This window comes from Cherax quadricarinatus, chromosome 42 (assembly GCF_038502225.1).
Source record: "Cherax quadricarinatus isolate ZL_2023a chromosome 42, ASM3850222v1, whole genome shotgun sequence".
NCBI classification, from domain to species: Eukaryota; Metazoa; Arthropoda; class Malacostraca; order Decapoda; family Parastacidae; genus Cherax; species Cherax quadricarinatus.
Window position 1 is genome coordinate 139591 of NC_091333.1, and position 12298 is coordinate 151888.

Below are 12298 nucleotides of genomic sequence, written 5' to 3' on the forward strand. Positions count from 1 at the left end.
TTGTAAAAGTTAATAAACAGGTTAAATTCAATTCTTTCCTTGACAAGGAGCCAGTGCAACTCATACAATTCACTACAGACTGAAGTTTTTTTAATCAGCTAAATCAATGGTTCCCAAACTGGGGGTAAATTACCCCCTGGGGGTAATTTAACCATTTTTGGGGGTAATGGAGGGGTGACAGAAAAAAAGTTATGAATTCTGAAAATCAAGAAAACAATGCGGTACCCGGTATGAGGATTATTGTTAACTTTGTCTTAGTATATAAAGTTGTAAAGTAAACCTATTATAAGTAAGTAATAAAGTTAAACCAAATAACAATAAACATCAAAAACTAATATACAGTATTAGAAAAGAAGAAATATATAGCTAAGTGTGTGGAAACCCAAAAGTATTTTGACAAGTATGCTTCAGGACAAAAGTCACTCAGTAGCCCAGATCGACCTGTCCAGTACGCGTCACTCACTTCCTGAGGCTGCCTCTATTTCACACTGTCAGTTTATCTGTGAGCATCAGCCGAGGTAGACATAAGCTGGTATGTATGTGTACTGCCCTGTGCAGTATATAGTTAGTATTTACCCACTGTTACTGTGAATTTGTAGCTATTATTAATTTTATATATAATGTATGTGTGGTTCTTACGTTTTCAATGGTTTTGCTAGGATTAGCAGAGTATGTGAGGCTGTATACGTTCACGTTTAGCCATATATATCAATAATAACAACATTTTGTGAAAGGGGTAACATGCTTTATGTGGCATGTTAAATTGGGTAACAAGCTGAAAAAGTTTGGGAACCACTGAGCTAAATAGTCAAATTCACAAACAATCAGTTGCAAAATTAATATCAAATGGAATCAAATGTGTGGATAAGGACCTAGATATTTGACTTATCAAGATTTTCTGACTGCATAGAGATTAAAAATGTGAAAGTTGCAAGATACTGTATAACAATTCGGTTACTGTGTCTAACAAATGACAATGAAGAATACAGATAAACACTCAGATTCCTTAGGCTGCAAAAATCTTTGTCTTATCCTCATTTAGTTTCAGTTTTCTATCTGCCTTCCAAGTTTGAACATCCATCAAAAGAGAAGTAGAGTTTTACGGTTTCCACATTTAAAACTTGTATAGTATAGACTTGTTCATCATCAGCATAAAAATGATAAACCCCATGGTTATCCAACAATACCAGTCCAAGAACAGAACTCTAAAGAATGCCATAAGGCAAAGGAGATAGCTTAGATACAGAATCATTAACTAATACTTGATATGATCAAACAGTTTAAAAAGCAACAGTGCTGTATCCCTGAGGCCACAGCTAGAAAGTTCACTTATTAGTAATCCATTAGCAGCGATACCTCTCCTAAACAAGTGTTCATTACCAAGTCATTGTAACCTTCACTCAGCTAAGATTGATGTTTTCTAAATATGTTACAACTGATACATGTATGTGCAGTATATACGTATGTACATTACTGTATTTTGTAATATAATTAATATTATGGAATTTAACGTTAATCTTCTGACATTTAAATAGGTGGTTGCCACTCCTTTTCTGGGTGAAAGAAAGGGAGAAAATGTTGAGGTTATGTCAACAGTACTGGTGTCTGCATGCCCCGGTGAGTGTCCCTTTGAGCGAAGGCACCACTTCACCAGAACTCTGGCTGGAGAGAACAGGTATGCTCTCAGATGAGTTTTTTTTTTTTTATGTTATTTCTAATATCTTTTGGTTCAATGCAAACTTGTCATAACAGGTGCCAGGTCAACCAGGCTGTGCTGGATATGTGGACCACAGGCTATTACATTATATATTGCTCTAACTTACATAGTTATGCAATGCATTTTGGGAAGATTTATGATTATAAATACATTAAACTAGTTATACAACAGACAGATTACATAAATGTAATAAGCTTTCTAGCTATCAAGATAAATGTACTCAAAGATGTATCATTGACAGTACTGCAAATTATCAGAAGATTTCATGAATATGGATAAATTAAGATGAAATGTCAACATTTGAAGTGTTTTGATAGTTTTAGTGTTCTCAGCTTGCGTGTCATCAGCTACAACATACTGGCTGAACTCTACACTGACTCAGATCATGCACGCTCGGTTCTATTTTCGTCCTGTCCTCCTTATGCTCTTGATATGGACTACCGTAAACAGCTACTTACTAAGGAACTCTTGGGTAAGATACTAATTCTTATGTTACGCAGTGCTTTATTAAGTATCTTGATCTATACTATAGATGCTTTCTTCAGTCTTCAAAATAGGTGGTTAACTGTAAAAAATAAAAGTCTTCACTAAAAATCCAAACTGCTTTTATGATTACAATTATATATTAATGCTGATAAAAGATATATTAAACTCACTAAATGTAGTGCAAATGAAACTGCAAGTCTGGGAACAAGGTGAGGTAGAGCAGAGTATGTGGCAAGAATTAATCTTTATATATAGTACAGTAAACCCTCTTATAATGAATGGGTTACACTCCTGAAAATTGGTGCGTAATGTAAAAAAAAAACTGAAATGAAGAATGTGTGGGAATAATAGGGCTATATTCCAGACACCTCCAAATTTGACAAACAACTTTTTTGCTATTGTACTGTAATAATTACTACAGCACAGATTACTTTACATTCCCATAGTGCTTTCTTGTCGACATAGAAGAATGTGGAGAGGGTTGATGTGAACCTGCTGGGTAAGGGTGGATTGTTGGTTTTCAGACCAAAAGGCATGGACAGTCTCTGTCACATGTGCACTGTCTTGAAGCATGTCTAAAACCTCCACCTTTTTCTTTTTGGCACCTCCAACATCATTAATATTCTTCTTGGGTGCCATGGCTAATATCCAGACATGAGATGGAGTGATGAAAATATCCAAAATGGTTTGAGCTATTTAAAGCTTTCAGAAATCATTGGTGTGAGTGGCATTGTGGGAGGGATGGAGCTGTGCCTCACCAAACACTTGATTTTTAGGCTCAACTTGAATGAGGAGGGCAAAATTCCATGGTATGTAGTACCCATATTTTTGCAAATAACTTGATGCTGCAGGACTCTACAGTGTAGGTTGTAGCAAAATTTTGTATGCTAGCTGATTGTTTCATACTTTATGAAACTTAATATCAAGAATTTTTTTGCTGTATTAAAATTTTTGGTTGCACTTTTTTATTTGCTTTGTAACAAAAAATGCTTTATGTTTATTTCATTATTAGAGGGTTTACTCTGTGTGATATAGCAGTCTTTGTTTCATAGTTTGATGTTTGAACTTTCATTTGAAACCAAGAAATAGACACTATTTCTATTGTTTACTATGAAAACTTGTAAAGCAAATTCTTTTTTATGTATTTTACACTTAAAACTTTCCATATAACTGTTCAGGAATTTTATTTAATGTCTGCAGGTTAACCCTTTGACTGTCGCAACCCCCAATCCTGAGGTGTCTCCTGGTGTCGCAAAATTTAAAAAAAAAAAAAATTATTTTTTCTTATGAAATGATAGAGAATCTTTTCCCGATTGTAATGACACCAAAAAAAAACGAAATTTGATGGAAAACTGACGGAATTATGCTCTCGCGAAGTTAGCGACCTCTGCGCTGTTTACAAATCGGCGATTTCGCCCACTTTGAGCCCTATTTTCGGCTAATTCCATTGTTCCAGTCGCCCAAACTCATAGCTATTTCTTTAGAACGTTTTTTCTATCGATTGAGTACAAGAAACTGCCCATTTACCGATTTCAACTACCTAATAATGTGGTCAGAAATTTGCAATTTGGCCAGTTTCACGAAAACTAAAAAATATGACAATTTCAAAATAAGGTCCAGAATGAACAATGCAGACATTCCTGGCTCTAAAATAACATTTTCTTTGCTCATCAGTCATGTCTCCAGGCCCCTCTGATATTACTCTTGCTTTCTATTTTGAATTTTTATTCAAACAAAAAATAGAACACTTACTATTATGCAGACTACTGCAATACTGTAATAATTGTATAAATAACATCAACCCATTCATGACTGCATATTAGAATGGCTAGTTGGACATTTATTGGACAATGGCATCATTTGTTTACTTTTGAACATTGGCAAAAATCAAACATTTCCCCTACTTTGAGCTCCATTTCTAGGTTCTTTTTTTAGTAAAATCAATCAAAATCACATCTATTTCTATAATATGTTTTCCATTCTATCAAATGAGACCAAGAAAACGAGAATACAACCATAAATACTATACGAAAATAGACCACAAAGTCGGCATTTTAATTAAAAAAAACGGTCGGAGTTTTTTTTTCTCATTATGCACTGCGTGCTCCAGGACTTTTTTTATATGATGCACACTGACCACACAGACCCATTCTCTCACATGTGGGCCTACCAGCTTTCTCCTGCTTGATTTGAAGCCGCTAGAATTTATGAGTATATATACGTCAAACACGGTACCTCGTAAGACGTATATATGCGGCCGCGACAGTCAAAGGGTTAAAGGTGGATCTTTGTAAGGAAATATAAATAATCCTAAGTTCTAGTTAAAGTAGTGTGCTTTAATGATATGGGCCAACTGGGATGTTTCACATTGTCCAGTAATACAGATACAGTAATATTAATAAAAAAAAAAGATGCTTTTTTTTTATTTTTTATTTTTGTATTTCTGCTTTTTAACCAGTTTGCAAAAAAAAAAAAAAAAAAAATCAGGGCAAGATATTGGCATCATTACCCCTATATAGAAAAAAAATTAATTACACTGAGTATTTTTTAAAAAGTTGATATCTATAATGTACCTGTTTCCTTAAAACTCTGCATTTGCAGGTTATAATGGAGATTTGATATGCTTACAAGAAGTTGATGAGAAAGTGTTCAATCGTGACTTATACCCTGTTCTTAGTAGCCAAGGAATAGAGGGATATTATACAGCAAAAGGAGGACAGGTTACAGAAGGTGTTGCAATTTTCTGTCGCAGGAACAAGCTCAGGTAAACCTCATCATAAACACTTGTATGATGGAGGAGAAACATTTAAATAAAGGTTGAGTATGTAGTTTGTGTGTTACTAGCATGGCTAAAATATACAAATGAATACTGTACATTACTGGGGTGGTGGTATATGGGCATATGGTATCGTAAGATTGGGATGAAGGTAATTGCATGCCTGGACTGTATTGGTTGGCGCTGTATGACCCTTGTAGGTTCAGCGCTTCTTTTTTATTATAATAATAATAACAGTGGACTGTATTGGAAGAGGCTGTGTATCAACTTTGATGACTCACAAAAATCATAGTACATAATATGTTTTCTTTGATCATGTACAGGGCATGCCTGCCCCACCACCTGACAGAGAAATGTAATTACTTAATCTGAGGTTCTTGACCTATCACAACCAAACAAATATGAACCAACCAGACATGTATAACATGAATATACACAAAATAATAATTCATATGATTAAAAGTAATTATTTATTCTACAGTTCATTACCAATCTTAATCAGACTAACATAAGACTACTACATCTGCATAAGTATGAATGCATTTGTAGTGTTGAGGCATGTAAATGAATACAGTGTACTATATTGTGTTATAGAAAAAAGGCTTATTTCTTTAAGTGGGTAAATATAGAAGGTTTTAGTATTATCAGATGTGTCTTATATAATCTGGAAAATAACATATCTAACATGAAGATTGGAGTTTTTGCAGTTTTTTGCCACTTCTAGTCATTCCAGTATTTTACTTACAGAAAATGACTAGGGGATATACTGTATTAATTGTGATCAGTTATAAGTGGCTAATAAAACTGAGGTACATTTACTGTACTAGATGTATTTGATGCTATGCAAGTCTTTGTCAAGGTCTGTCATTAAGTTTCTAAGTGGTGCAGCTTTCTCATTTAATAGAATTGTAATGTACAGTATTTTTTTTTTTTCAACAAGTCGGCCGTCTCCCACCAAGGCAGGGTGACCCAGAAAGAAAGAAAATCCCCAAAAAGAAAATACTTTCATCATCATTCAACACTTTCACCTCACTCACACATAATCACTGTTTTTGCAGAGGTGCTCAGAACACAACAGTTTAGAAGCATATACGTATAAAGATACACAACATATCCCTCCAAACTGCTAATATCCGAAAACCCCTCCTTTAGAGTGCAGGCATTGTACTTCCCATTTTCCAGGACTCAAGTCCGGCTATATAAAAATAATCGGTTTCCCTGAATCCCTTCACTAAATATTACGCTGCTCACACCAACAGATCATCAGGTCCCAAATACCATTCGTCTCCATTCACTCCTATCGAACACACTCATGCACGCCTGCTGGAAGTCCAAGCCCCTCGCCCACAAAACCTCCCTTACCCCTGCCTTCCAACCTTTTCGAGGACGACCCCTACCCCACCTTCCTTCTCCTACAGATTTAAATGCTCTCCATGTCATTCTACTTTGATCCATTCTCTCTAAATGACCAAACCACCTCAACAACCCCTCTTCAGCCCTCTGACTAATACTTTTATTAACTCCACACCTTCTCCTAATTTCCACACTGAATTTTCTGCATAATATTTGCACCACACATTGCCCTTAGACAGGACATCTCCACTGCCTCCAACCGCCTCCTCGCTGCTGCATTCACAAACCAAGCTTCACACCCATATAAGAGTGTTGGTACTACTATACTTTCATACATTCCCTTCTTTGCCTCCATAGGTAACGTTTTTTGACTCCACATATACCTCAATGCACCACTCACCATTTTTCCTTCATCAATTCTATGATTAACCTCATCCTTCATAAATCCATCCTCCCACACGTCAACTCCCAAGTATCTGAAAACGTTCACTTCTTCCATACTCCTCCTCCCCAATTTGATATCCAATTTTTCTTCATCTAAATCATTTGATACCCTCATCACCTTACTCTTTTCTATGTTCACTTTCAACTTTCTACCTTTACACACACTCCCAAACTCATCCACTAACCTTTGCAATTTTTCTTTAGAATCTCCCATAAGCACAGTATCATCAGCAAAAAGTGACTGTGTCAATTCCCATTTTGTATTTGATTTCCCATAATTTAATCCCACCTCTCTCCCGAACACCCTAGCATTTACTTCTTTTACAACCCCATCTATAAATATATTAAACAACCATGGTGACATTACACATCCCTGTCTAAGACCTACTTTTACCGGGAAGTAGTCTCCCTCTCTTCTACACACCCTAACCTGAGCCTCACTATCCTCATAAAAACTCTTTACAGCATTTAGTAACTTACCACCTATTCCATATACTTGCAACATCTGCCACATTGCTCCTCTATCCACTCTATCATATGCCTTTTCTAAATCCATAAATGCAATAAAAACTTCCCTACCTTTATCTAAATACTGTTCACATATATGCTTCAATGCAAACACTTGATCTACACATCCCCTACCCACTCTGAAACCTCCTTGCTCATCAGCAATCCTACATTCTGTCTTACCTCTAATTCTTTCAATAATAACCCTACCGTACACTTTTCCTGTTATACTCAATAAACTTATTCCTCTATAATTTTTACAATCTTTTTTGTCCCCCTTCCCTTTATATAACGGGACTATACATGCTCTCCGCCAATCCCTAGGTACCTTCCCCTCTTTCATACATTTATTAAACAAAAGTACCAACCACTCCAACACTATATACCCCTGCTTTTAACATTTCTGTCATGATCCCATCAGTTCCAGCTGCTTTACCCCCTTTCATTCTCCGTAATGCCTCACGTACCTCCCCCACACTTACATTCTGCTCTTCTTCACTCCTAAAAGGTGGTATGCCTCCCTGAGCAGTGCATGAAATTACTGCCTCTCTTTCGTCCTTAACATTTAAATGTTCCTCAAAATATTCTCGCCATCTACCTAATACCTCCATCTCCCCATCTACTAACTCCCCTACTCTGTTTTTAACTGACAAATCCATACTTTCCCTAGGCTTTCTTAACTTGTTTAACTCACTCCAAAATTTTTTCTTATTTTCATTAAAATTTCTTGACAGTGCCTCTCCCACTCTATCATCTGCTCTCCTTTTGCACTCTCTCACCACTCTCTTTACCTTTCTTTTACTCTCCATATACTTTGCTCTTCTTATAACACTTCTGCTTTGTAAAAACCTCTCATAAGCTACCTTTTTCTCTTTTATCACACCCTTTACTTCATCATTCCACCAATCACTCCTCTTTCCTCCTGCCCCCACCCTCCTATAACCACAAACTTCTGCCCCACATTCTAATACTGCATTTTTAAAACTCATCCAACCCTCTTCAAACACCCACTACTCATCTTTGCACTAGCCCACCTTTCTGCCAATAGTCGCTTATATCTCACCCGAACTTCCTCCTCCCTTAGTTTATACACTTTCACTTCCCTCCTACTTGTTATTGCCACCTTCCTCTTGTCCCATCTACCTCTTACTCTAACTGTAGCTACAACTAAATAATGATCCGATATATCAGTTGCCCCTCTATAAACATGTACATCCTGGAGTCTACCCATTAACCTTTTATCCACCAATACATAATCTAACAAACTACTTTCATTACATGCTACATCATACCTTGTATATTTATTTATCCTCTTTTTCATAAAATATGTATTACTTATTACCAAATCTCTTTCTACACAGCTCAATTAAAGGCTCCCCATTTACATTTACCCCTGGCACCCCAAATTTACCTACTACTCCCTCCACAACATTTTTACCCACTTTAGCATTGAAATTCCCAACCACAAGTACTCTCACACTTGGTTCAAAACTCCCCATGCATTCACTCAACATTTCGCAAAATCTCTCTCTCTCCTCTACACTTCTCTCTTCTCCAGGTGCATATGCACTTACTATAACCCACTTTTCACGTCCAACCTTTATTTTACTCTACATAATCCTTGAATACATTTATAGTCCCTCTTTTCCTGCCATATCTTATCCTTCAACATTATTGCTACTCCTTCTTTAGCTCTAACTCTATTTGAAACCCCTGACTTAATCCCATTTATTCCTCTCCACTGAAACTCTCCCACCCCCTTCAGCTTTGTTTCACTTAAAGCCTGGACATCCAGCTTCTTCTCATTCATAACATCCACAATCATCTTTTTCTTATCATTTGCACAACATCCGTGCACATTCAGACTTCCCACTTTGACAATTTTCTTCTTATTCTTTTTACAGTATTAACATTACATATTAATATTATGTATTGTTTTTTGTTTTTTATTATAAATTAATGCACTTTCTGTTTTATTAGAATTTTAGATCGGAATCGTTTTATCCTGAGCAATGAACTCCAGAACAACACATTGTTTGCTGACATGTGGGAGAAGGTGCAGGCTAGTGTGGACTTGGCTGAAAGGATGATTCAACGGGGAACAGTTTTACAGGTAGGTATGCATGAAGTTTTTGCTTTTGTCATATGTTAAACCAGCATTTTTTGGCAAAAGCTTCTAAATGTTGTACCAGCTGTTCAAGGTAACATGCTCATGATCCTCATGGGGGGCTGCAGCTCTCTGTTTAAGAAATGCTGTACTCGACTGTAATTATGAGAAGAAAAATATAATGATACCCTCAAGTATCTGTCTGTATGGATTTTTGTTTCATATTTGACAATAATTGCAAATTCTTTGACACGTGAAATTTGCTACATTGACTCCTTGACACAAAACCTCATTTAAGATAACATCTCAGCCACATAGGCCCAGAAGAGGAACACCTGTATGTACCACCAGTAGTTCAAGAGGGTCCAGTAACAGTCAGAAGTATGGACAAATATTTTCCAATTAAAATAATCGGGAGTGGATTAATGGTAGTGAAGTTGACACCAGTTATATCTTGCCACAAAACTTTGCTTGGGAGTTTACTTTGGCCATAGTCGCTGATTCCCTGAGGGGGCAGGATCAGATTAATGCTCTCATAAACTCTGTGTACTTATGTTTCATAGGTCCTTTGGTGAATGTATTTTTATGGATACACCTACCATCCGACTTACGACCTGCTCGACATACGTCCACTCGACTTACGACTGTGCATCTGGCAGCTGGGCTGGGCCGGCTGATGCACACCACTGTACAATATTTGGCAATACTCGCGGGAGCAATGTGTCATGCAGGCAGCATCAGTTTGAGTAACCCTGCCCTATCAGCAGCATCATAACTGTACTAACTGGACAGTAAATTTCACAATGTCCCCTAAGATGAAGTCTGAATCTTGCACTGGAGATTGTGGCAAGAAAGGCTCTTACTCTCAAACACTCTTATTTGTTTTCACTGTTGCACATAAACCTGTCTGTATCTGTCTGCCTCTATATCTGTCTGTATCTCTGTGTGTCTGTCTGTCTACTAGTGTGTCTTTCTGTCTACCTGTGTGTCTTTATGTCTACCTGTGTGTCTTTATGTCTACCTGCATGTCTGTCTTTCTGTGTGTCTGTCTTTCTGTCTACCTGTGTCTCTTTCTGTCTACCTGTGTCTGTCTTTGTCTACCTGTGTCTGTCTTTATATCTACCTGTGTCTGTCTTTATGTCTACCTGTGTCTGTCTTTATGTCTACCTGTGTCTGTGTCTACCTGTGTGTCTGTCTTTGTCTGTCTACCTGTGTGTCTGTCTTTCTGTCTACCTGTGTATCTGTCTTTGTCTGTTTGTCTGTCTCAGAACCACTCATTAAGAGTGTACTTGGTCTTGAAGATGCCATATTAATAATGATAATAACAATAATAATCACTGAGGTGCATTAAATGTGTATAAAATGTTAATATAGACATTTTGCTTAATCCATCTATGATTTTTTTTCAAAATTATATAATAAACATACTACATAACATATAAATTAACAAATATGAGATGTTTTTCTGGTCGGCTTGACAGTGAACATGAACCGTTCGTGTCCGGGCTGGTAACAACAGCAACAACAACAACAACGTTTGTTTACATAACTCGTGAACATTCTACATTCTCATTCTCTCTCTCATTTATTCATTTAATCTTGTTTACTCACCTCTCACTCTACATTAAAACTACAGATATTTTAAGGTAAGTAATGAGTGGACACGATTATTATATTATAACTTAATAATAATATTAATTATTATTAATGTGTAGTAGGTTGGTAGACAGCAACCACCCAGGGAGGTACTACCGTCTTGCCAAGATAGTGTAAAACGAAAGCCTGTAATTGTTTTACATGATGGTAGGATTGCTGATGTCTTTTGTCTGTCTCATAAATATGCAAGATTACAGGTATGTCTTGCTACTTCTACTTACACTTAGGTCACACTACACATACATGTACACATTTATTTATACACACTCATCTGAATTTTCTTTGATTTTATCTTAATAGTTCTTGGTTTTATTACTTTTCCTTTTATATCCATGGGGAAGTGGAATAAGAATCTTTCCTCCGTAAGCCATGCGTGTTGAAAAAGTCAACTAAAATGCCGGGAACAATGGGCTAGTAACCCCTTTTCCTGTAAAGATTACTAAAAAGAATAAGAAGAAGAAAATTGTCAAAGTGGGAAGTCTGAATGTGCGTGGATGTTGTGCAAATGATAAGAAAGAGATGATTGTGGATGTTATGAATGAGAAGAAGCTGGGTGTCCTGGCTTTAAGTGAAACAAAGCTGAAGGGGGTGGGAGAGTTTCAATGGAGAGGAATAAATGGGATTAGGTCAGGGGTTTCAAATAGAGTTAGAGTTAAGGAAGGAGTAGCAATAATGTTGAAGGATAAGCTATGGCAGGAAAAGAGGGACTATAAATGTATTAATTCAAGGATTATGTGGAGTAAAATAAAGATTGGATGTGAAAAGTGGGTTATAATAAGTGTGTATGCACCTGGAGAAGAGAGAAGTGTAGAGGAGAGAGAGAGATTTTGGGAAATGTTGAGTGAATGTGTGGGGAGTTTTGAATCAAGTGTGAGAGTAATGGTGGTTGGGGATTTCAATGCTAAAGTGGGTAAAAATGTTATAGAGGGAGTAGTAGGTAATTTTGGGGTGCCAGGGGTAAGTGTAAATGGGGAGCCTTTAATTGAGCTATGTGTAGAAAGAGATTTGGTAATAAGTAATACATATTTTATGAAAAAGAGGATAAATAAATATACAAGGTATGATGTAGCACGTAATGAAAGTAGTTTATTAGATTATGTATTGGTGGATAAAAGGTTGATGGGTAGGCTCCAGGATGTACATGTTTATAGAGGGGCAACTGATATATCGGATCATTATTTAGTTGTAGCTACAGTTAGAGTAAGAGGTAGATGGGAAAAGAGGAAGGTGGCAACAACAAGTAAGAGGGAAG

General features: G+C 36.7%; 1 protein-coding gene across 1 annotated transcript in view; it reads left to right on the top strand.

Annotated features, from left to right (window-relative positions):
- LOC128695549 (2',5'-phosphodiesterase 12) overlaps nt 1-12298 on the top strand; it is a 56194-nt gene that overhangs the window by 6076 nt on the left and 37820 nt on the right. The window contains exons 2-5 of the mRNA XM_070093173.1: nt 1536-1675; nt 2050-2189; nt 4805-4967; nt 9264-9396. Of these exons, the coding sequence (XP_069949274.1) occupies nt 1536-1675; nt 2050-2189; nt 4805-4967; nt 9264-9396 (576 nt within the window). The remainder of the gene's footprint in view (nt 1-1535; nt 1676-2049; nt 2190-4804; nt 4968-9263; nt 9397-12298) is intronic.